Genomic DNA, 26,772 nt, shown 5'->3' with positions numbered 1-26,772 from the left:
GTTATGCATCTCAGTCACTTAGCTGAGATGCAAGCAGAGGACTATTCTACAGTGGAAACAGCGTTGGCCCTTCTTACACACCTCAGCTACTTCCGTGGGAGAACTGGTAAATAGTGATGAGTAGCTGACATGACTGAACTAAGCAAGAGGCCAGCCTGGAGATTTGGACAATTCTAAAGAGAGGCAGCTTTGATTTTCATGTGGACCCCCTGCCTATGTTTCCTAGTCAGCTTCCTAAATAGTTCTTGCAGTCAATCAATCTACAAATGATTGGCTGAGTCTGTAAAGAGACAGTACCAGAAAAGTCCAGGCAGAGAATTGATCTGGTTACACAATCGCCAAGTCATTTGTGCGCTGTTTCTGTGGGTCTAGGTGTTTTTCTGGAATATGGGATGCTTTAATATGCAGGCAATCCTTGTTAAGCATGCCCCACCCCTTTTCACGATGTCTTTGGGGCGTGTGATCACGCCTCATTTAGACGCACCTAAATCGGGAGTTGCCTGTTTTCTATTGTAATAAATCTCTAGAGTGGTTTAACAAAATTTTAACATTGATGCATTTTTTTCTTTTTAAATTATTTTGATCAATTTTTAATCCTCATTTTATTTGTATGTTGCCTTTCCATAGTTAAAATCATGCTCAAGGTGGCTTACAACATGAAAAGATTTTAAATTGCCCTGAACCTTTTCAATAGATGACAAGTTGACCATGTTTTAGGACAATATGGTGTAATTCCTGAATTACTTTTCAGTTAGTGTTTGAATAGCTACTCACTTGATCTCCCATATGCTTTATATGTAGTTTCATTCTTTCTGTCTTTAAAAATGTAAACATAAGCAGATGTAAGTCTCAGCCTGTAAGCATTAAATATTGTTCTATTTAAAACACTTTACTTTCCATTTGGGAGACTCTCCCCCCCCAATCTCTCGTGTGTTTAAAAAGTGAAAGAACTGCATCTAGTTCTTGATATCCCTTTCAGTGTGTTCATAGTGATGACCACACAATGCTCAATGCGTATTCACTTCTAGGTTATACATTTATGAGAAATTTACATCAGATTGCAAAGCAGTTTAAATTAACTAATCTGTTTCAGTGAATCTCTTTAGCTAAAGAAAGCAAAGGCCACAGCCGAAATTCCTATCAACCCTGCTAAAATGCAAACAAATGACTATTTGTGTGTGTGATGATAGCATTTTCTTGCAACCTTTCTGTTTCTCCTTACAGCTATATGTACTGGACTGACTGGGGAGAGAATCCAAAAATTGAGAGAGCTGCATTAGATGGATCAGACAGAATTGTGTTGGTGAATACTTCTCTCGGCTGGCCAAATGGCTTGGCTCTGGATTATGTTGAAAACAAGATATACTGGGGAGATGCCAAAACAGACAAAATTGAGGTCTGTTATTTCTGTTTTATATCAGTCGAAAATCCCAGATTTGCTGCTAGCTTCCTGAGACAGCCTATGATGAATTTGTGTTGAAAACTCATTAATCAGTACAACTAGAAATAGCTAGTTCAGGATCATAATTAATTATTGGTGAATTTTAATATCAGCATTCTCTGTTGCCTTTCTCCGAGCCCTTTAAGGATTATCTAAATTATATTTTATTTTCTGTTGAATAAAAGGTCAGTGCTGGTGAGTCAGAACAAATATATAAAACACAGAGTGTATTCACAAGGAAAGTGCTAGATATTACTGTCATTTCACAGAAATACGTAGCTTTTACCTGCTGTAGCTGTTGTGCATTTTTTTCACCAGCTTGGCTCCCAGTTCTGAACTTCATTGCTTCATACACACAGCTCTTAAAGCTGTAGACTATAAAACCACACATTGACTGAAATTCTGAAAGTAGAGAAGCACCCCTGGGATAAACACAGAAATTTCCCGAGTTCTTCTGAAGGTTCAGAAAGGTTATCATCATCTTGGAAGCCTTTCCTCCACCTCCACAGAAACAGATGGCTCCATTCATTCCCAAAGGAGAATTTGGCAGTCTTATAATACCCTCTTCTTTTGAGGCATGCTTTTATAAACCCCAAAGTTCTTTTTCAAGCTTGGCTCAGGAGAACTTCGCTAGCAATTCCTATTGTTTAGTTATTGTAGGTTTGCTTCTTACAAATTCTACTTTTGCATATGAAGCAATCTGCTTGCTCTTCCTGTGTTCCTGGCTGAATGTTAGACCCCCCTTAATATATGTTCATATCTACGGCTATGTCCACAGCTACTTCCATGCCATTGAAAAAGCACGCAGGGTTTTCCACTCCTGTGGTTACTTCTGACAATGACCTGGTCTGCATGTCATGAAACCATAGTTAGACTGAACTATGATTTAAGTGCTGATGCATGCTACTGAAATCACAAGTGCTTTGATCCACTCCTGCTGCTGTTGGGAAACAAACCATACTGGGGGGCTTGGTGTTGCATCTGCACCAGGGTCAAGTTCAGACAAAAAGCTGAATGGTGGTTTAGCTTGTAGCATCAACAGGTGTTTCTACACATTTATTTCATGGGGCACTGGGAACAGTGGATTGGGTATATCCTCTCACATGACCTCAGGCAGGAGCAAATGACTATTTGTGTGTGTGATCTCATTTTATTGTTGCTTTATTTTATCTAGTCTTCCTTAGTTTTAACTCCTGCCTTTGAGTCTTATGCAAATATCTATACAGTGGTACCTTAGTTTACAACCTTAATCTGTTCCTGAAGTCCAGTCTTAAACCAAAGCGGACTTAAACCAAGGCGTGCTTTCCTATAGAAAGTAATGGAAAATGGATTAATCTGTTCCAGACTATGGAACAGCAACCCCTAAAACAGCAATTAGACATGAATTTTACTCTCTAACGAGGCCATTGATCCATAAAATGAAAGCAATAGACCAGGCTGCAATCTACTACCCAGTATAAAAACCCTTACTGCATCCTGCCCACACCGTCCTGTGCCTGTGAGGGAATGCCGGGGCAGTCACTTCTGGGGCTGAGCCGCTTGGCGTTGCTCTGGTACTGGGGAAGGGAGTGGTTGCTGCAGCAGCACAGCCTTTGATGCGGCAGTGACAGCAGCGGCAGAGGGACCCAGTGCCGGAGAAGAAGAAGGGAGAGAAAGAGAGACACGCACAAGAGATGCCAGCTGCCGTGCGCCAAAGCGCACTTTGGAGAGACCCCTGTTGGGACTTGGAGAGGAACGCGAGGGGGGTGTCACTTGTCCTTAGGATCCTGTGGCGGATAGAGCCGGGAGGGTGCAGGGAGGGGAGTCCGTGGCAGCAAGCCCAATCCGGGTTGAGTTTCCTTTTGCTTTGCGCACACCTCCCTCCCCAAGGAGTGGAGATTATCGATCCGCCTTCGGCCTCCTTCTCCCCCGAGGTGTGCTGCCTTTAGGGACCTCCTCGCGAGTCAGCCTGGCGACTCCACCGTGCACACTGTTGCCGATGTGGACCGGCAGCAGCTCACCAGGGGTTTGGGCAAGGGATGGACTCCCTCTTTTCCCACCAGCCCTGTTGGTCTAGCCTCTTCGCCCGAAGAGTCTCCCGGCTTCTTGATCAACTACAAAAAAAGATGCTTGGCTCCATCACAAAGGATTATTCACCTAGGAGCCTTGCTAGATATATAGTTCAGGTCTCGTGGCTCTTCACCAGAGCAGATCAGCAAAATCTCCGCAGCGGCAGCTTTGATCTTATAGACAAAAAAGATGAAGGTCAAACAACTGTCAACAATTCTAGGTCTCTGCATGTAAGCCTCTCAGATTATGCCTTGGGCGAAACACCATGCAAGAACCTTGCAGTGGTTTTTACTTCTACATTAATGGGTGATCATTCACAATGGCCCCAGGTCTTTGCTCTTTATCTCCTCAACTCATTCTATGGTGGGTGCAAACCTCCAATCTTTGGCAAGGCACTCCATTCAGAAATCTGTGGAACACTCAGATAATCACGGATACCAGTTTACAAGGATGGAACATTGTCAATCTCTCTACACTCAAGGCCTGTGGAGGCCACTCACTCCATCAATTGGCTAGAGTTGAGAGCAGCCAGACTGGCAGTTGTTTCCTTCTCTCATCTTCAACTCCATCACGTCCTCCTTCAAACAGACAACTCAACAACAAAAGCCCACATATCTCGTTAAGGAGACACCCATTTGGAATCTCTCCAGAAAGAATCTGCTCTTCTCTTCAGTTGGGCCTGAGTGTCACCTCCTCAGCCTCACGGCAGAACATATCACCAGTGACAGCAAGCAGTTTGGTTGAGCAGATCCCAGGTAAAACAAGGGGAATGGAAACTCAACGAACAAGTGTTCCTTCAGATTCAACACTACTGGGGTCCTCTACAAGTTGATCTCTTTGCTCACAAGCTAAACCGTCAGCTACCCTGTTACTTCAGCAGGTTCCAAGACAACCAATCAGATGCCTGGGATGCCGTAATGACAACATGGCTGAAGGAACTCTTGTATGCATTCCCTCCTCAGGCCATCATTCCGAGAGTCCTCTGGAAGATCAGGTTGGAAAAAGCTCAGGTGGTTCTTGTTGTTCTGGCCCCACAGGCCTTGGCTGTCAGAGATTGAGGCTCTTTCAGTGGCCCCACCATTTCATCTTCCATATTGTCCAATTTACTTTGCCAGGAACCATTGACTCATTCAGTCCTAGAGGGGTTGAAGATGACTGCATGGCGTTTGAGCGCCATAGACTGAAATCTCGTGGTCTGGATGAGAATGTTATCTCCACCATTCTAGCTTCCAGATGTCCATCCACAAGACTTATTTATCAATTAACGTGATCAGCCTTTACCTCCTGGTGTAAAGCTTCTCATCTATGGCCACACAGAGTAACGGTTCCAGATGTTCTCCACTATCTCCAACATGGTCTTCAAAATGCCCTACGGGCTAATACATTAAAACACCACCTTTCCAGCATTTCTTTGATTTTAAGTTCTGCTGGCCGCTCTTTGCTGTCACAAAATCTTCTAATCAAACGTTTCCTCAAAGGAACTATGTTACAGCATCCTCCAGTGACACACCATTTTCCATCATGGAACTTGCATTCTGGCACAGCAACGGCCTCCATTTGAACTGCTATGCCAAATCTCCTTAAAGAACCTTTCTTTTGAAGTCCTATTTTTGGTTGTGATAACTTCGATGAGACGAGCTTCAGAACTGTATGCCTTGTCGGAAGCAACACATTTATAAGGTGGTCTTGCGTACATATCCCTCCTTTCTACTAAAAGTTCTTACAAAATTCCGCATTCAACAGGAACTCATTCTCCCGTCTTTTTGTGCTGATCCAAAACATCCGTTGGAAAAGGCTTGGCACTCCTTGGATGTCCACAGAGCCTTAAAAGTGTTTATATACCGGACACAAATCATTAGAAAGACAAATTCTTTGTTTGTATTTTTTCATCCTTCCACCTTAGGAGGAAATTTAAATTTGATTCACCATGATCTGTAGGCCTACTTGTGCCTCTGCTACTTAAAGTTCAACATTTTTCTTGTTCTATAACAGAGCATAGCTAATCAATCTAATAAAGATTAATGCACAACTACCGTACTGCTGAATTTCCTACTCGTATGATTCTCACAAGCTTGAATAAAAACTAGGTGCATTTAGAGATACATGAGGATTTTGTCCAACCTGCATTATTAAGTCACCCAACCAAACTTCCAAGACTAATACGCGGATCAGAATTCAGTTTTATTACATCTTCATATTCTGCGCTATAGCTCTTGTTAGGGTTTTTTTTTTAAAAAAATGCTCATTTTATGATAAATTGCTTTGAAAACAATGTGAATTGATGTTATTGTTTTAAAACAATGCAGATCAATGTAGAAACTGAAATAACACACATGAATCTGGCATCAGGTATGGATTTGGGGTAGCACGACTGGTTCAGTTGCACTGGGCGCACAGCCTCGGGAGTGCTGAAACTATAATGTAGAATGGAGGGGGGGCACAGGGCACCACTGAAATTTGAGACCCCAAAGCCCACCACTGCTGGCATAGTCCATAAATAGACTGTCCAGAAATAGGTGATGACTAGGTGCATTGCAGAACTACTGGATGATAGTACACAGCTATTACCTTGTAAAAGGAATATCCCCTTGAATCCCCGTTTTACCACAGCAGGCTGGTTGAAGCCACATACTGCATTATGTCTATATCACTCTGTGGTTTTAAAGGGTCTTGGCATCAAAGTCACATGGGGGGAGCAAAAATGAGTAGGATGAGTAGCTCCTTTTGCCTTAGTTTTCTTGGTGTGCAAAAATGGTTGTAGGATTAAAAGAGAATGAAAATTTATTTCAATTTACAAAGGCAGAGCATCATCTCAAACGCTTGTTATAATGCATAATTTAACCAACGTTAAATATAGCAACCAAGTTGCTATATTTGGTTAAAGTAAGCATTATAACAATGTAACCAATGTACTACAGTGGTACCTTGGTTTGCAACCGCTTTGGATTACAACCACGTCAAACCCGGAAGTGCGTGTCCCTTTTTTTGGATTACAACCCATTTTGGAGGGGAGGCCTCATTAGTGAAAGTGCGCCTTGGGTTACAACCTGTTTTGGTTTTACAGCCGGACCTCCGGAACGGATTATGGTTGTAAACCAAGGTAAAGGTAAAGAGACCCCTGACCATTAGGTCCAGTCGTGGCCGACTCTGGGGTTGCGGCACTCATTTTGCTTTACTGGCCGAGGGAGCTGGCGTACAGCTTCCGGGTCATGTGGCCAGCAGGACTAAGCCGCTTCTGGTGAACCAGAGCAGCGCACAGAAACACCGTTTACCTTCTCGCCGGAGTGGTACATATTTATCCACTTGCACTTTGATGTGCTTTTGAACTGCTAGGTTGGCAAGAGTAAACCAAGGTACCAATGTATTGATTCTGAAAACCTATAATGAACCTGGAGGCAGTTAAGTTTTATATGATTTTGCATGTAATATATAAAATCTTGGAGTGCTATAGACTAGAACGATAGGAAGTTATTTCAAAATACATAAAGTCACCTTTTTCTTTGCACATGCAGTATTACTCAGATAATAAGCTTGCCATATCACTAGAAAAACGGGGATGTCTCTTGCAAATCCAGATTTTGCGTGTGTTTTTTAACTGCTGCATATGTGGTTTTTTTATTATTTTCTTTCAGCTTACTGATTCATGCTGCCCTGTTGCATAGCCCCCAGATAGTAAAGCACCAGTGGGGGTGTGGGGGTGCTAATGGAGGTTCAGCAGGGAGCTTTTGTTTCCATTTTATCTGGCAGCCTGCAGCAGGCAGAGGAAGGCTGTGGCTCAACTGCTTCCTCATTTATCTCGATCAGGTTTCACTGATAAACGTCTATTGAATTGGATGGCTGCTATTGTGCTTACCAGTGGGGAAGATTTCTCATTGACTTGCTACAGGTTTAAAGCATATTTTCCCCTGCTGTGCCATGAGGTTAAAAATGTATGATATGCTCTGTTGAATTGACTTCATATTTATTCATTCCGTGCTCTAAGTTGAATATGAGTCAGGGTGAGGTTTTCCCCCTTTGCTTGTGCTGGTCACGTATGCTACCCATCTTCAAAGTATCCAGCACTGGTGTAGCATTTATATGTGTATTGTGCATCTTTGCATATTAAGAGCAGGCTATATACCCTTGCAACTAACTTCCCAGCTTTTTGCATATGCATATGCTTTTGCTTTTTCTATTTATTATCTAACCATTCTCTGTTTTCTATTAATTACTTTGTTCTTCTCTCATCCAATCAAGATAGAAAACCATACACTAACACACCAACCCCCATTGTCTTTAATTTTTAGTACTTTTAGCAAGGGGTTTTTCACTCAGATGTCTGAATCTTGCTCTGCCATTCTTTTCCTCAGCTTGATGATTATACACAAAGAAAGTGTTCCCCCTCAACATATGCATTCAATCCCTCAGAGCCAGCTCACTACCCTACTGCAAAAACCTTTCCTTATAAATCCCCTCCCTGAAAGAGGGTCTTCCACACATTGTACTCAGAGAAATAAGGGTTTGCTTAAAGGTTAAGTCTACTGGCAAGTGCACCCTTATTCATGGTCAGAAATTTAAACTTTGCAAGTGCTTATCCATTTCTTGTATGCCAGATTTAGGAAGCCATCGACTGCCAATCTACCACCTATAGCTTATCAGTCCACTTCAACAAAGTGTTCTCCTATAATTGTTCTGGGTTCAGTTGAGATTTCACACAACAGTAATTTGTAGAGCAAGATAATTTTTGCACCAACTTTCTGTTTTTATTAATAAAGCTACTGCTTCTACTAACAGAACCACATTGGCTCGTAACATACGCAAATATATGGCCTAAAGTAAAAAATAGTGATTCTTAGACTTTACAAAGTCTAGATATTCACATTTCAGTAGTTCAAAACAAGAAGCGTTTTTCCATGACTAGGTCTTGCCAGCTGCTGTAAGTTGTTGGCCAGCATAGGTTCAGGCTAGTGAGCGTTAGGAGCTGGTATAGTCATACTCCAGAGCACATTTCTATAGCTTATGAAATAGTAAAATAAATAGTTTCTGATAATCTAAGCATATGAAGACTCCTTTAAAACAGCACAATTCCTTTTTGAACAAGGATGTTTTGGGTTGCATCTGCTGGTTCTGCCTTTGCTCTGGGCCCTAGATGGGATTATGTGAACCTACAGACATCAAGGGTAGGGCCAGCAATGAATTACAATTTTTTTAAAAAAACAATAACTAGGAGGGACAAGATAGATATCATTAATGTTCCATTTACTATTTTCCAAGCGTAATTGAAATTTCTCTTTGTAATGCAAGGCATTTTATGTTTCCCCAGCTCCGTAAATACTAGACTGTGTAGTGAGGAACAGTAGTGTGCAATGATAAGGATCAGGTGTGCCTTGAAAACTGAAGTCATTATGTTTTTGCATCTAACATCATGTGTTCCTCAGAACACACTCTTAATATTCATCATTAGTTCCCACATTCTCTGCCGAAATATGGACAGTGACTTAATTCCAAAGGATAGAACTTGGACACACCAGAATTCCCAGTGCTCCCTAAACCGTAGCAGACTACTGTGAGGGAAAATCAGAAGCCTCGCCATTGCACCATGCTGCTTCTGAGTCTTGACTTACTGGGTTAAGGGGAGGGTGAGAGGCAATATTAACTGGGCTGCCTCACTGTTGTAGGAAGAAAGTCTTCACTCGCACTGAGCTAATCAAGAAATCAAAGATACAAAATTTTAAGAGTAGAGTGAAGTGTGCCTTTGCCTCCTATTTTAGTCCACCCATCCCCATATCAAGTATTTGGGGAAATTGTCCTGATTTTTAGACTTCCCCCACCCCTTATCTCAGAGACTTGAATTATGATGCACCAAGATTGATCCCACGTTCTACCTACTGTTCTCTGTTCCATCCCCCTCTCTCCACAACCCTTTCCAAAAAAAGAGATGAAAATGGATAGGCCAGAGCAGTTGACTCATTGCCAAACTGAGAGCAGACTGTTACACAGTTTGGTTTAGTAGGGGGCCAGAGCTTCTGCAAGTATTAAGGGAAAAATGCAGACGAAACAGATACTCTAAACCTGCTGACTATTGTAATTCTAGAGCTGGTCAGACTATTTTGAAATGAGCAAATGAGTTTGTATATAGTGTGCATATTAGGTTGTGATTAGGTAGGCATTTCTCCAAATTATTTAAAGTCCCCCTCCCCTGCAGTGGTCATAATCCTAAATCCATTTGCTCTGGTTTGCATGGGTTTACTGAAATCAGTGGTCTCTTTGACTAGTAATAATCACTCATGGCGGGACCAACAGACCTTGAGATTTTGTTGGATATTTAAAAGTTTTGCAGTTGAAGGTGGGGAACAAACCAAGAATGAATTTTATAGATTCAAATATCAAAATTGTCAATATTGAAGTTCAATTGAGACAATCCATATGAACCCCCTCCATCCTCCTGCACAGCAGGAGACTGCAGCTCACACATGTTCCTCCACATCATGGTATATTTAGGCTTTGCTTCAGTTGGAGACAAAGGAGTTAAGCCAAAGGATTCACATAAGGGGTCCTAGGAAGGAGATCCAAGCACAGGGATACAACATGAAAAATAGTAAAGTTATTTAAGGCAGTATTTAGACTTTGGGTGGCTGATAATAATCAGAATTGCAGAAAAAATGGTTGTGGACAGGACAGAACAGATGGGGCATATCATGAAGGGCTGTGGGGGTACTTACACTTGCTTGGAAAAGAACAGGAGGCAAATAAAAAAAATTGAGGAGTATAACTGAATTGTATGGATAATGGGAGAAGAGAATGATTAAGTTCCAATGAGAAATATTACATGGAAAATGATTGTATGCTGTTAGCACATGTATTTCAGAGCAGTTTTACACTTACTTTATGTTACAAACCTGAACTGGAACTTTCAGTTCCTTCTCCTGCTTCTGCTGCAGATGGATAGGACCTGAACCAATGGCTTAAAGTTCAAGAAAGGAGATTCCAAGCAAACATCAGGAAGAACCTTCTGACAGTAAGAGCTGTTTGCCAGTGGCACAGACTCCCTCAGGAGGTGGTGGACTCTCCTTCCTTGGAGATTCTTGCATTGCAGGGGGTTGGGACTAGAATGACTCTCAGGGTCCCTTCCAGCTCTACAGTTCTCTGATTCTAGTTGTAATGTCTAAAACAGGCCATTTCCCCCTTGTGGGGAGCTTAGTCACTCTAGGAAGAAATGTAGTGTGGTGAAGTCACATCTGTTTTCTGTCTTAGTCTGTATTGTTGCTGTGGTTTGAAGGGTTTTAGGAGTGGCCTCAAAATGTGAAATCCAACCACATAGTGGTTAAAATGAGCAGAAACCACTGGAGACACCAGCTGGATGTAGAAGGGTTTCTTGCAGATTGAGAGTTTTTCATTTTTATTGAAAAAGTAACTCTGCCTAGCACATTTCAAACAAAGTTACTGAACATTCATAGCTGAGCCTGTAATATTAATTTACTGAAGTGTATTTATTGTCTTCTTTTCTTCCCAAATATTCTGTGAATGGACAGACATTTTGTCACCCTGGACCCACTCTTTTTAAAAATATTATGGGATAGCACTTCCAATTCAGGTTAACAGCAGATTGCTGCAACCTAGTAACCCAATTAATTGCAAGGTTCTCAGTGGCCCCTAGTAAACCTTAAATTACCTATTGGGGGATATCTATCTGTCTTGTCTGTCCACCTACCTACCTTCCTATCTATCTATTTCGTATACACATACTCTTCTTTTCGGCTGAAAAGGGGAGGGATTCAAAGTGTCATGATTCTAGGATTCTAGGATTCTAGGAAAAGGGAAAAGGTACAATAAAAGGAAACAGAAGAAGACCAAGCAGCTTAGTAGACAGCTTTTGAAGCTAACTGAGGTGCCAGCCAGTCAAAAGAAGTGTGTGAAAAAAGACTTCCTGTTTTTAAGTTAATCATTACTTATGCTTACATTCCTTGAGGGTATGGATATATGGTGGTGCAGTTCAGCACTCTGGTGATTTTCAGTGAATTCTGAAACATGCCATGGATTTGTAACTTCTGCAAAGGGCAACCTGTCCAAACGCAAAAAAGTGTGTTAGACAGTGCGGAGGGTGGGGTGGGCATTGCTGCCTTTCCCTTGCTAGAGGCATGAATATGTCACCCCTATGACATAATTTTGTTAGCATTTTCTGTAAAGGTGGTGTGCGTGTGTTTAACGTTTATGAGGAATTAAAGCCGAAAGAAGGAATGGCAGAGCATCGTACGTATGTTCAGTGGATACTTCTTCTGTAGATGGATACTGTTACAGAAGCCCGGTGCCCGCCCGTCTCTCTGCCAAGCAGTGGCAAGAGCGCACGGGGCCACAGGCTCACACGCAAGGTGTGTGTCCCTTTGGAGAATGGAAGACCCAGGGGAGACTGTCATTCTTAAGAAATATGGTTTATTCACCCATTTACACCTTCAGTCTGCATGGAGGGGGTCCGGATCTTACTGGCTTGGCCAGGCTACCCAAGAATCCCTTTGCAGCTTGTATTTCTCCCTTCATACCACAAATACGCAAAATCCTAGCATTTATTAATTTTACCCACATCTATAACAATACTTTGGACTTACATTTAATTTATAAGGTTGAGTTGCACAGTTTGAGATTTATTGATCTAAATGGTCTGATAATCATTGCTTTCTAGGTACTATCACTTATATTTGTATGTTTCTTTGTACCTGTGAAGGTCATGAACACAGATGGAACTAGCAGGAGAGTCCTTGTGGAGGATAAGCTTCCTCATATATTTGGTTTCACTTTGTTGGGGGACTATATTTATTGGACAGACTGGCAAAGGCGAAGCATTGAGCGAGTTCATAAGCAGACAGCGGAAAGGGAGATCATCATAGACCAGCTTCCTGACCTCATGGGTCTGAAGGCTGCAAATGTCCACCAGATACTTGGTGAGTATCCTAGAAATCGGAACTGTACACTATTAGGCTAAAGAGGGTGTTTAGTAATCAGTTGAAAAGGGAGGTGTTTCAATTGAGGAACCTTTCTGTGTGTTTAACCATAGAGTGAGAAAGTGGGGACTTACTTCATATTTTTTTAAAAGCAACAAACTCGCTCAAAAAAAGTCCACGTTAACTTTGGTGAAAAGTTCTTTGTACCACCTCAGTATCTAAGATAAGGGACTAGATCTAATAGCAGCTCCAAACGGCAAACTTGATATTTAATTCACCTGGGGATACCCACCCTTTTCTCCATTCTCCAGATAGAGAGTGCACGTTATGTTGTACGACAGCTTTCAGTTAACACTGGGTTAATGCCCCAGGGATAGTGTGCAAAGCAAAAAAACCCATTGGGTTCAATATCAGGTGGGATTGCCAATGTCTCTTTTGCTGGACGCCCACCCCCGTTCCGCTAAATGCATGCAAGTTGCGAGTTACCTGTACAGTTAAGTCCTGGGATTGTTTTTAAACAGCTTCCATAATTTATGCATGAAAGAGAAGGTTCCATAATTAATGCCAAAGAGAAGATACCCACTGCTCTAAGCAGCTGATAAATGAAACTAAAAATGCAACCCTCAGATTATTTATTTATGTATGCAGTTTTTATAGGATTTCCCCTTAAAAATATATGCTCAAATGGGACACAAGGTAGCACTAGCACGGAATGACAGTAGTTTGAGCCATCTGCCCCTAGGGGAATGAGGAGGACCAAATGTTGTTTATTGTCAGTGGCCTGTAAAAAAATGGATTCAGAAAGTATCCTCCCCCCCCCCCCGGTCATCATTTGGCAAGGATAATTACTCCCATATTATCCTCAGCCGCACGGAAAGGCTCCGCTGGTCTGGGAACAGCTGTACGCCATGGCAGCCAGACAGGAAGTGAGTCTGAATTGGTTCAGTCCACTTGCGTGTGTGCGCAGATAACGTGAGTTAACTCTGTATTGCTGCACTTTTGGGAAACTTTGTGAGCACCAACAGTCCTTCAGAATCGTGTTTATATTAGTCTCACATCAGAGAAGAATCCTAAATGGTTTTCCCCTTCTGTCTTCTTAGGTACAAATCCCTGTGCAGAGTCCAATGGGGGTTGTAGCCACCTTTGCCTGTACAGGCCTCAAGGTTTGCGCTGTGCCTGCCCCATAGGCCTGGAGCTTATCAGTGACATGAAGACCTGCATAGTCCCAGAAGCGTTCCTGCTGTTTTCTCGCAGAGCAGATATCAGGCGGATCTCTCTTGAGACGAACAACAACAATGTTGCCATCCCACTCACAGGAGTTAAAGAAGCTTCTGCTCTGGATTTTGATGTAACTGACAATCGCATATATTGGACAGACATTTCATTAAAGGTAATGCAGTCATGCAGTCAACACCCATTGACTTCAGGAAAAATTGAGCAAAGCCGCAACATTTTACTAGGTACTTGGAAGAGAGTTTTATCCCGTTGAAAGTTTTGAGAACCAGCCCAAATGTCTGCTGCTTAAGGGGAGTAAAGACACTGAGGATATTGGATGCACCCACTCTTCTGTCCCTTTGGAGTAGGGCAGCCCCATGCAAGACCAGCCAAATACATTTTGGCACCTGAGGCAAACCACGAAACAGTGTCCCCCTCCCCGCCAGGGAAGAAGGGGGGAGTGAACAAGGGGGACTAAAGGTCAGGGTCAGGATCAGCTGCCCCATGGATCCTGCCACCTGAGATGGTTGCCTCACCTCTTGGGTGGAGCACAGATACTTCCTCTGTTTGTTGATACAGTGACATTGCAAGCAAGGGAGTATAGATGTACCAGGGTTCCTTGATACAGTCCATATTACAGCTGGTAGCTGTGGGGAATCCTAGAAATCTTTTCTGGCAAGACAAAGGGGGAGTGGAGGATGCCAGGAACGTTTACAAGGAGGATATGTCCCCTAGAAGCTGCTTGAGAAAACTTAACCCAGTGGCACCTGGGAGAACCTGTGCACTAAATGCTGTGTAAATCAGATGGGGGGGGGGAGAGAGACTTGACTAAGAAGAGCAACATTGCACAGGACCGCACTGGAGCTCTAAATAAATGTACTAAAGGAGTGTGCTGTTTACTAGCTTGCCTTCCCTCTCTCTTCTGCTACTTCCCATTGCAGACCATCAGCAGAGCATTCATGAATGGTAGTGCCTTGGAGCATGTAGTGGAGTTTGGCTTGGATTACCCGGAAGGCATGGCTGTGGATTGGCTTGGAAAGAACCTGTATTGGGCTGATACTGGAACAAATCGTATTGAAGTGTCAAAGTTAGATGGGCAGCATCGCCAGGTTCTAGTGTGGAAGGATTTGGATAGTCCTCGGGCATTAGCACTGGATCCTGCTGAAGGGTAAGGTGCTTGCTTAATTTTCTGTGTTAAGCTGTTAAACCAGATGCTGACTCAATTTCAGCAAGGTTTGAGGAAATGCTGACTGTGCTATGAGAATGATCATTTAGCCAGTGATTTCAAACCTTGCTACCTTTCTGTTCTTCACATGCGTGCTGATGAATCTCTGTATGTCAGTCACAAACCCCTTACATGCTGCAGTGTTCTTGGTTATTTCCTACAGTGCATTCTCAGTCCACATGTGGTGCAAGCAAGGCCTGCTGGGTCTCATCCTAGCCCTGGATGAGTTGAGAGTATATCCTGTTACATTGATCATGGCGGGAAAATATTAATTGTGGTAGACAAAAAGGAAGTCTTCTTTACTTGTTGAATAACCCCTGGTAAACCCTAACTCATCAAAAACAAGGTTTGCCCATGCCAATGATTTTCAAACATGTAATGCCAAGGAATAATTAGAATAAAATAGGCAGTATAAGGGTATGATAATGTGATCCATAGATAGGAGCATATGTTGTTACACCAGAGGTAATGGACATTACTGTACTACAGTTGCCATCACCCCTTCGTCTCTCACCATTGGCTGTGTTTGGTGGGAGTTGGAGTCCAACAATGTCTGGAGGGTCACAGGTTAGTCATCATCACTGTCCTCCTTACAACCCCATGCCATGACAGAAACAGTCTAGATCCAAAGCTACAGATTACTTGGCAACTAACAAGCTGTAATAGCTTATTAAATCTTCAGTTTATTTCGCAGTATAAAAAGATGTTGAATTTCCCCTATACAGTGGTACCTCAGGTTACATACGCTTAAGGTTACATACTCCACTAACCCAGAAATAGTGCTTCAGGTTAAGAACTTTGCTTCAGGTTGAGAACAGAAATCGTGCTCCAGTGGCGCGGCAGCAGCAGGAGGTCCCATTAGCTAAAGTGGTGCTTCAGGTTAAGAACAGTTTCAGGTTAAGTACGGACCTCCGGAACGAATTAAGTACTTAACCCGAGGTACCACTGTACATTTTTCAGGCAAAACCATTAAAAGATGAGTGCCAATAAAAACAATGTATCTTACTTAATATAATAACCAGGGCTTTTTTTCAGCCGGAACTCACTAGAACTCAGTTCTGGCCCCTCTCAGGTGGCCTCCATTGCCATTCTAAGAGAACAAGGGAAGCGTTCACAGTGAGTTCCAGCACCTATTTTTCTAGAAAAATAGTACTGATAACAACTAAAACAACCAATAAAAATACAATTAAAATCATCCAGCATAGTGGATTGTAATTACCACAACAAACAGAAAAATCATTAGGTGGTCTGCCAAGACTCTCAGCAATTTTCAAGTGGTCTGTGGGGAAAATGCTTGAGAACCACTTGCTCTGGTCCGTTGCCTGCTGCCCTCCATGATCTTACTGTATAGTCCACTTTTCCTCTAAGACACTCAGACCGATGTACATATATTCCTTCTTTATCGTCCACAGCAGCCCTGTAAGGTAAGTTAGGCTGAGAGTCATTAGTTACCCAAAGCTACCCATTGTTTGCAATGGCTGGGTGAATATTTAAGCCTAGGGATCTATTATACACAGTACAGTGAAACTATTTACCTCTCAAAAGAAATGAAAGTTATGTTGTGTGCTAAAACAAATGTTTAAGCATTATAGTTCTGATATATTTCTATGTTTTGTCTTTGGTTCTGTATGAGATGAATATGGAATATTTGATCTATATTTTCAGATTCATGTACTGGACAGAATGGGGTGGAAAGCCCAAAATTGACAGAGCTGCCATGGATGGTAGTGAACGTACAACATTGGTGCCAAATGTGGGACGGGCTAATGGGCTGACAATTGATTATGCTAAAAGAAGATTGTACTGGACTGATTTGGATACCAACCTAATTGAGTCTTCAAATATGCTAGGTACATTTTTGCTGGTTTAGCTAGGATTCTTGAAGTCAGCTGAAGTGGGGATCAGGGTATTTAAAATACTGCCTGCTCCAGTAAACCCAACTGCTAAGGTCTCCAGTGAAATCTGACTGGCCGGCTAGTTGGCTGTCTCTTTCCCCCTCTTCCAATCTACTGTATCTGATCCTTTCCTCTTGATGTTTCATTGCCTTGTGAAGACTGTCATTCTCCAGTGTGCTCTCATGGTTAGTTATTTCAGTCCCTGTTTTGTGATTGACTGGTTCTGATACTAATTTAGTGCCTTTGTTTTCTGCTGACCCATATTTTGTTTTCTTACTTAGTTTTTAATGGTATGCAGTGTTTTGAACTGTGGTGCTTTTGAGAGACAGAAAAGGGGATATGCACATTTATTGTAAAATGAAAACACAAAAAGTGCTCCCAGCTACAAAATGTACAGTCTCCAGATTAGAGTTGAAGTCTGAATGCCATGAACCAACCAGTTATTCATTAGTATTATATAGACATAAATTACTGTCCTATGAAAAAAGATTTATGAATATAACTTTTTACATTGTTAGAATTACTTTGTTCTGGTGTGACTAAAAGGTTTTCCTATAAATTTCTCCATTCATTCATTTGCAAAGTTTCACTTACCGTATTTTTCGCTCTATAGGATGCACTTTTCCCTCTCCAGAAATTGAGGGGAAATGTGTGTGCGTTCTATGGAGCGAATGCAGGCTCCTTGGCTTCAGCGATAGCAACGCTAAGCCTCCAAAGTGCAGAGGAAGCGCTCCCTCCACACTCCGGAGGCTTCGCGTTGCTTTCGCTGAAGCCTGGAGACCTAGAGGGGTCAGTGCGCACAAACCCCTCTCTCTCTCTCCAGGCTTCAGGGATAGCCGCCTGAAGCCTTCCAAGCGCGGCGCAAGTTCCCGCTGCGTTCTGGAGGCTTCAGGTTCCTTTCGCTGAAGCCAGGAGAGTCTGCACTTGGAAGGCTTCAGGGATAGCCGCGTGCAGCCCCTCCAGCAGGAAGAGGCTGCATGGGGCTATGGCTCCTTTAGCCCCACGCAGCCTCTCCTGGCAGGGAGAGATTGCATGGGGCTAAAGAGGAAGCCAAGACAGCGCCGGAAGGGAGAGGTTGCGTGCAGCCTGTATGCTGCTCTTTGGGGCTGGGGGGGGAATAAGATTTTTTTTCTTGATCCCCCCCCTAAAAACTAGGTGCGCCCTATGGTCCGGTGCGCCCTATGGAGCGAAAAATACGGTAGTACTTGTTCATCAAAAGGAGGTGGCATTCATTATTCTCCTTCTTCCCATTTGTCCTTGCAGCAAGCCTGTGAGCAAGGTTAGTGATTGGATCAAGGTTACGCAGCGTAGGTTTGAAACTGAGTGCAAATTTGAAACTGAGCTCCCAACTTGTAGTCCTACTAGCTAATCACTGCACCACACTGGCTCTCATGTTCATTATATCTATGAGTTACTGTAGATGCATTTGATTACAACTGTCCTTCTGAGTGTGGGAGAGGTGGGGAAATCTTGACATCAGTATATATTTTTTCTTTCTAAAACAGGTCTTGACCGTGATGTTATAGCAGATGACTTGCCTCATCCATTTGGTCTGACTCAGTACCAGGATTACATCTATTGGACAGACTGGAGCCGGCGAAGCATTGAACGTGCCAACAAGACCAGTGGCCAAAACAGAACTGTCATCCAAAACCACTTGGATTATGTGATGGATATCCTAGTATTCCATTCATCTCGTCAAGCGGGGTGGAACGAATGTGCCTCCAGTAATGGGCATTGTTCCCACCTCTGCTTGGCAGTGCCTGTTGGTGGTTTTGTCTGCGGATGTCCAGCTCACTATTCCTTGAATTCTGACAACAGAACATGTAGTGGTAAGCCATAAACACAGTTAGGTGGTGCAGAGAGCAAAGGGCTATGTTTTCATGGTTCGTCTCAAATATTACAGTAATGTTTGAAATTCAAACCAAAATGAGCTATAGCTGTAGTGGATGGAGCAGGAATATGCCAAATACTGAGCCAGTTCCACTTGTAACATAGGTTTGTTGATATAGCTTGAATCATGCAAGATTTGAATATAGGTTGCATGTGTTAGGCTTTTTGTTTTTTATTCATGGCTGAAAAACTCAGTAATTTTCTATTTAGTTGTTTCCCTAAATGCTCAAAACACATTGTATGAATTAGTTCTCTAATCCTAACACTAATCATAGGCCACTAGTAATATACCTATATTTCAGATTGCAGAACTCAGGGAGCCTAGAGCCTTGTTGGAGGCTATCCAGCAAGTTCATGACTGACAACATGCTTGAATTTAAGATTTGAGCTTAATTCTTAATACTAAAGCCATAATGGAGACTATCAAGATATCCAGAGCAAAATAGATTTTAAAAATTGTGTGTGAAAAACAATTTGTATGTCACACACCCCTCACTGTTTAGTTAGTTTAGTTTTGTTTTTGCCAATTAATTAAAGATAGCAGCCCTAATTTGCTAAGTAGCATAAACATGTTTTTGTTAAATGAATAGTTTAATAATTGCTTTAGAAAATGACCGGTTGGCTTTTTTGTATTTATGTTTAAGCACCTACCAGTTTCCTGCTCTTCAGTCAGAAGAATGCAATAAATCGCATGGTGATAGATGAGCAGCAGAGTCCAGATATTATCCTTCCAATCCATAGCCTCAGGAACATCCGAGCCATTGACTATGACCCTGTAGACAAGCACCTGTACTGGATTGACTCTCGGCAAAACATTATCAGGAGGTCACAGGAGGATGGCAGTCAGGTATCTTAAGTGTGGGTTCTTTGGGTTTCCAAAGTGGGGGGGGGGGGAGGAATAGGGATCTTTAAAATGGTATTCATGTTCTAAATATTTTATAAATGAATTTTGTATACTAAAATCTACTGAGTACGTGTTTGCTGGTGGAATATGGTCATAGATGGAGAACAGATGTAAATAGTAGGAATACCTCAATTTTGAGGAGGAGATCATATTATTTTTCAAACCTACCTATCTCTTAGTTTTATGAGTCTTTGGCGAATTAGCTAAAATTTGCACAAATGCTGTAGATTTGTGAACAGACATCCCACAAAACTAGTAAAATACAACATTTGAGAGACCTTGCTTTAGAAGTAGAACCACAGTATATGTTATATTTTTTCTGTCCCTATTAAAATGGGCATGAGAAGTCAAGCTGATGTTTAAATATTCTGAATATATGTACTAAACTTCCTTCTGATACCTGAATATTAACTGTAGATTGTGTGTTACAAACAGTGCCAACCTGGTGAATTAAATATCAAAGACTGCATTTATCTGGACAGTTATTTTACTTCCTTGTTCACTTTAAAATGAAATGAAATGAAATGAAAGACAACAGCAGGGGTGCATTCAAATGCTTCAACACACGCTAAATTGGGGAACATTTCCTGTTATATTCAAAAATGAACTCATGCATGGATAGATACATGGCACCAACTGTGGGAACCACGTACAGCTGACACAGCAATCTCTCTCTATTGGAATTACAGTAGAAGCATGAAAATGAGAAGTGCTGCACTTTTCATGGATTATTGAATCTTGCTTGCTTGCTTGCTTTCTAAACCGCCCTATACCCGAAGGTCTCAGGGCAGTACTTATATTTGATATAAGTTTATGTGACTTTTTGTATTGTATCAGATTGTTAATGTTTGAGGTTTTATTATGCTTTTAAATGTGTTGGAAGCCACCCTGAATGGCTGGGGCAACCCATCTAAATGGGTGGGAAAGAGAGAGAGAGAGGGAAAGAAAGAAAGAAAGAAAGAAAGAAAGAAAGAAAGAAAGAAAGAAAGAAAGAACATTATTATATTCTGTTTCAACGCTTGGCTGTAACTTGAGCCAAGGAACTTTGAGGCTCTGAATTATTGTAAACCATTGCTTTCATATAATAATTCTGCATTGTGTGGCTAATTCTCTTCTGGTTGCTTCCTTGGATCAGTCTTCAATCTTTTTCTTCCCACCCCAGAGCTTTACGGTTGTGATGAGTCCAGTTCCAAATCAGAACCTAGACATACAACCCTATGATCTGAGTATTGACATCTACAGTCGTTATGTTTATTGGACTTGTGAAGCCACAAATGTAATCAATGTTACACGCCTGGATGGAAGGCTGATGGGGGTGGTGCTGAAAGGAGATCAGGATAGGCCCAGGGCCATTGTTGTGAACCCAGAAAAAGGGTAGGTAGAATGTTGCATGGAATATACATGCTTAAAACTCAGCAATTAAAGCGCCAGGTTCTCTTTTTCATCAGCTCACCTTTTTGAAATAGAAGGTGCTTCTGTGACAGAGTAACTAGGTAATGGAAGAACGGTTGACAGCAGAGTGGAATGACATGTTGGGTGGACTTAGAGACTGGTAGAGGGATGGCAGTGGGGAGTGTGGCTGTGTAAGAGAGAGAAAAACGGGGTGGGGGGAAAATGAGAGAGATTGCTATAGTTGAATAGTTAGGGTATAGCTGTTATGAAATCTGACATTGATCATTATTGGATCAGGGAAGTACAACTTTAAAATATATATACCATATTTTTCGCCCTATAGGACGCACCTTTTCCCCTCCAAAAATGAAGGGGAAATGTGGGTGCGTCTTATGGGGCGAATGCAGGCTTTCGCTGAAGCCTGGAGAGCCCAAACGCCAGCCCCACAAGCTCGGGGGACAGCGGGGAGCGCGCCATCCCGCTGTCTCCCAACCTGGTTTGGAGGTTGGCGGAGGGCTTCCCCCTCCCCCAGCCCCGCAAGCTCCCAGAGCGACGCCAAAGCTGCGTGCAGCTTCGGCATCGCTCTGGGTCCCGTTCTGGGGTCGGGGGAAGCTCGGGCTTCCCGCGCCCCAGCCTCGCACCTGGGGGGAAAAATAAATTCCCCCCTTTATTCCCCCCCCAAAAAAAAATCTAGGTGCGTCCTATGGGCCGGTGCGTCCTATAGGGCGCAAAATATGGTAATATCAACATCTATTATGCTCCATAAATAAATATCTGGGGAAGGACAGCTTTTAAGAAAAGGACCTAAATGATCTAACTCTGTTTTTATAGGTACATGTATTTCACCAATCACCAGGAGAGGTCTCCTCCTAAAATAGAAAGGGCTGCATTAGATGGAACTGAACGTGAAGTCTTATTTTCCAGTGGACTGAGCAAGCCTGTAGCCTTGGCAATTGACAACCAGTTGGGGAAGTTATTCTGGGCAGATTTTGACCTCCGGAAAATTGAGAGCAGTGACCTTTCAGGTAGAGTAAAACAACAACTTCCTTTTACCAATTTTAATCAGTGTTGTAAGTATTTCATAAACTGGTAGGAAGGAATGGGTATTCTCTCTTGCTCCATTGCTGGTTTCCCCTTTCCTCTTTATATTTTCATTGTAGTGAATTTGCAGAAATTTCTGTGAGGCAAGAGCAGACTACGCTCAGTTTAAATATACAGTCATACCTCGGGTTAAACATGCTTCAGGTTGAGCATTTTCTGGTTACACTCCGTGGCGACCAGGACGTAACGGAGCATGTTGCTTCTGGGTTTTGCCGCATGCACAGACACTCAAAACGACGTCACACAAATGCGCGGAAGCGGCGAATCGCGACCTGCAGGCGAGGGTTGTGTAAACGTCAGAATGCGAACAGGGCTCTGGAACAGATCCCATTCGCATCCAGAGGTACCACTGTACTAAAAGGATTGCTAGTGTGCCCATTGAGCATTTTCTTGCGCTAAGCTCTATGGAATTGGGTGATAACCAGCTCTGTAAAGCAGCTTATCAATATGTTTTAGACTATTATTATTTTCCAGGACTGAGCTCTGCATTAATCTTGAGAGTGTCAACTAAGGGATGGATTGGATCTTCTGGCTAGAATCCAGAACGGACCTACAACTAATTGGAAACACCAAATTTTTTCCTTGGTATCCACTAATTGGAAACACCAAATTTTTTCCTTGGTATCCACTCCTGAAAACAGTATTTTAGAGTTCATTATCTGACCAAACTCTCACTGTTTTCCTTAGGAAGTGCTTATATTGAGCTGCATTTCCAAGTGATGCCCATTGCAGTCTTGGATGGCTGCTATATATACAAGGTCTTCTCCACAGACAGAGCGTGCATTTGTAGTCAACTTCAGGTCAACACTCATTATCTGTTAGCCTGTCCCCTAGGGCTGGGCAATATTTGGTTTTCAGCATCACAATATACCACCAGCTAAACATCATGATTTTTCAGTATATCATGTCTGATAGCATGCTTCAACTCATACATGCCAACTTCATGGGTCTGAGGACAGTTCAGTGCCCCAAAGTATGCTGGGATGGGGCTGAGTGCCCCCCCCCATGTTGAGGGGCTGGCTCCAGCTGGGCCTCCCCTGGGCCTCACAGCCTCCTCCCAACATGTGTAATGTTACATGTGTGTGACATCATGTGCATGCAGTGAGCCCCCCCCCATGTCGCGTGGAATTCTGCGCCTCTATGCAATTTTGTGGGCATTTTTACAATTTAAGTAAGTAGTTGATTTAATAAAAATATTAAATAAACTTCCATATAATATCTTTAATATATTTTAAACTAAATTAAGAGTAGTTCAAGTTGCATCTGTTTCCGTACTCTAAGTGGAATAAGCCCCATTGAATTCAGCAGGGCTTGCTTGTGAGTAGAGACACATTTTCTTGCACTGCTTACTGACACTCTCCCCATCATTCTCACCTCATGTCACATAGTACCCAACCTCCTATTTCAGCATAAGGCCGCTAGTTAAATCTTTCTCCTCCATTTCCCCCTGCCACAGAAGGACCCCCCACAAAAAAACCATCTCAAAGGGAGGAAAGGAGGGAGGGAGGGCAAGCAAGCAAAGAGATAGTAAAGGTAAAGGGACCCCTGACCATTAGGTCCAGTCGTGACTGACTCTAGGGTTGCGGCGCTCATCTCGCTTTATTGGCCGAGGGAGTTGGCGTACAGCTTCCGGGTCATGTGGCCAGCAGGACTAAGCTGCTTCTGGCGAACCAGAGCAGCACACAGAAACGCCGTTTACCTTCCCGCCGTACCTATTTATCTACTTGCACTTTGACGTGCTTTCGAACTGCTAGGTTGGCTGGAGCAAGGACCGAGCAACGGGAGCTCACCGGGATTCAAACCGCCAACCTTCTGATCGGCAAGTCCTAGGCTCTGTGGTTTAACCCACAGCGCTACCCGTGTCCCTTCAAGCAAAGAGATAGCCTCCTTTAAATAAAATTTAAAAACCTTCATTTTTAATATGAAGGGTAGCTATTTATTGGGAACCAACAACGTAAACACCACCAGAAAATCAAAATCAAAATACTCCCCCCTCATGGGTGTGGATCTTTGATTGTCTAGCCGTGGGGGGGGGGGTTTCCTCCTGGATAGTTAGCAGGCTCTGCACAATTAGCTAAGTGCTGAAGAGTTTTGGGGGTGAGAGCAGGCAGTTCAGCTTAAAGCGTTTGTGCTGGTTTGTGTAAGTTTACAGGTGAGGGCTTATTGTCATCACGAGAGGAGGGAGGAGCAGGGAGAGATGGTGCCTGCTCTCAAGAAAAGTTCAGCTGAGCTGTCCCCTGGGAAGCTGTCAGTCTCCACCTTTTGTTCATATTTCACTCAAGTGTTTCAACCAGGCAACATGCCTTATCATGATGTCATTTCAACATCAGTATTCAGCGGTATAGCAATTTATACAGACCCAAGAGATGGCCTTCTGAAACTTCCATTTGCACAAGCAAGCAAGTACACCCCACAAAAATGGTCCCGATTGTCTCTTTTGAGAGACAAGAATAGCTTTGTGACATGCAAAGTGGCCCCCTATGCACTGGCTGTCAAAAAAATAAAAACAAGGAAAAGGAATTAAATAAAATCACTATAAATTGTTGTGGTGATTGGGAGGTTCAATATGAAATCAAGCTGGATTTGCGTTTGTTGGTGTCTTTGGTAACTTTTCTCTTACATCATGAGTGTTGTCATGGGTGTATGATCTGCGTTATTTTATTAATACTGTTACTACAAATTTGTCAAGGCCGTGGGCAACAATCCTATGAGCATAAAAATATAATTTCTCTAAGATGTAGTCTTTAAAAGTTGTTGTTTTTATTATGCTGATATAGTTCAATTTTAATTGATGAAAGCCACTGTGATGGACAGCAGAACCAGACCAGAGCCTGACGATGCAGCCCCCCTGAAATTCCACCAGAGGGCTGGCGCCTCTCTCTGATTGGCTACAGAGTCAGACACGGAAGGGGGAGGAGCAGCACTCTGGGAGGGAGAATAAAAGGAGCCGTTTCTGAGGGAGAGAGTTAGATAGATAAGGCTAAGGTTCAGGGAAGGTTGAGAAGAGAGATAGGGCTGGATTTGAGAAGAGATAGGGCTGGATTTCAGAGGAGAGCTAGGGAGTAGGATAGGATTTGACTGAGGGAGACCTGGTTCTGAGTTGAGTTAGGCATCCGCCCTGAGGAGACCATCTGGAGCAAGAGGACACTCTCCGGAGTGTTCTGGGAGGTGGAACCTGAGGGAATTCGGCTCCTGGGTCTCCGTCCAGCCAGGAGGGGAGAGTTCTTCCGGGTCCAGAAGACTCCCAGGAAAAGGGGGGGAGGGGACCCCCTGGGTCTGCGAGACCATTGGGAATACCTCAGGTTGTGAAGAGAGGGGAAAGTGAGGGAAAGTGCCCCTCACTCACTCCTAGGAGGGAAGCTGTGCTGCTTTAAAATTATTTAACTGCCAAAACTAAGTAACAGAAGCTAAAGTTTAAGAAGAGCTATACCCATAGAATTGTGTTTAAGCCTGTGTCATCTTTTTACCTCGTTTTAGTAATAAGTTAACTTCTACTTGAAAGAACACATTTCCTGACCTGTTTGGTTTCACAGTCTTCTTTTTTAATAAAACTTTTCTTGTTTGCTTGATCAGCTGCTGCCTGAGACTCTAAATCATTAAGTTTTCCGTCACACAAGTCCCCCACATGATAGCCTGTGGTAAATTGAACAACTTCATGTAATTGGCATGCAGTGAGGTGTGTTGCTCTGTATTTAATTACAGTGGTACCTCGGGTTAAGAACTTTGCTTCAGGATGAGAACAGAAATCGCGCGGTGGTGGCGCGGCAGCAGCGGGAGGCCCCATTAGCTAAAGTGGTGCTTCAGGTTAAGAACAGTTCCAGGTTAAGAACGGACCTCCGGAACAAATTAAGTTCTTAACCCGAGGTACCACTGTATTAATTGGTGATAAGTGGTAGGATCTGCTACATATTAGCTATGTAATTCAACATGTATATTAGAAAGACAGGTTGTACACACCCAGACCCACCCACCCGCTGTCCTGGATCAGGCAAACAGTTCACCTAGTACAGGATTCTGTTTCCCACAGTGGCCCACCAGAAATCTGTACGGTTGAGGGCAACAGCTGTCTCCCCCTGCTGAAACCTGGCACAGTGTCTTGTAATCTAGAGTTTGCATATAGCATACAGGGGGTGTTGAGGGCTTTTGTTCCGCCTTCTGGCTGTTGGCCATTGGGGTGCCTCAGGATGCGTCTTTTCCTCTTGTTTGTCTGAGGGAGGCTGTGAGGAATCCTGAACAGGTATGGAGATTGCTTGCTTCCTTTCAGCCCAAAACTAATGTAATCCAGATATTAAGATGGGAAATTTGTTCATCTGGATAGAGACTTGTAATCCGTTTTGGACGGGGTGATTTCATGAGGTGACGTTCTCCTTGGAAAACCAACCAAACACGTGGGGGGGGGGCAGTGAGTAGTGCATTATTGGTGCATTATTTCTCATTGAACCCTTGTTGCCACATTTTTCAACTATATTTCTTCTCCACTCCATAGGAGCCAATCGGATAGTCTTAGAAGATACCAACATACTACAACCAGTAGGGCTGACTGTGTTTGAAAACTGGCTGTACTGGATTGACAGACATCAACAGATGATTGAAAAGATTGACACAACACTTCGAGAGGGACGTATGAAAGTTCAGGCTCGTATTACCCAGCTCAGCGATATCCATGCTGTTAAGGAACTCAACATACAGGAGTACAGTAAGTGTCAAGCAACGTAACAGGGAAGAAAAACTAAATGGCCCAT

At 42.9% G+C, this 26,772-nt stretch overlaps 1 protein-coding gene across 2 annotated transcripts in view; it reads left to right on the top strand.

The window, feature by feature from the left end:
- The window catches only part of LRP6 (LDL receptor related protein 6), a 90,293-nt gene that overhangs the window by 49,749 nt on the left and 13,772 nt on the right, over positions 1-26,772 (top strand). For both annotated transcript variants that reach the window (XM_082223043.1, XM_082223042.1), the window contains exons 7-16: positions 1,225-1,396; positions 12,189-12,405; positions 13,506-13,795; positions 14,562-14,788; positions 16,511-16,695; positions 18,246-18,572; positions 19,278-19,480; positions 20,700-20,911; positions 21,761-21,954; positions 26,517-26,726. In XM_082223043.1, the coding sequence (XP_082079169.1) occupies positions 1,225-1,396; positions 12,189-12,405; positions 13,506-13,795; positions 14,562-14,788; positions 16,511-16,695; positions 18,246-18,572; positions 19,278-19,480; positions 20,700-20,911; positions 21,761-21,954; positions 26,517-26,726 (2,237 nt within the window). The remainder of the gene's footprint in view (positions 1-1,224; positions 1,397-12,188; positions 12,406-13,505; positions 13,796-14,561; positions 14,789-16,510; positions 16,696-18,245; positions 18,573-19,277; positions 19,481-20,699; positions 20,912-21,760; positions 21,955-26,516; positions 26,727-26,772) is intronic.

This window comes from Podarcis vaucheri (assembly GCF_965113315.1).
Source record: "Podarcis vaucheri genome assembly, chromosome: 5".
Lineage (NCBI taxonomy): Eukaryota > Metazoa > Chordata > Lepidosauria > Squamata > Lacertidae > Podarcis > Podarcis vaucheri.
The sequence above is the reverse complement of the archived record's forward strand: the minus strand, read 5'-3'. Positions and strand labels throughout refer to the sequence as shown.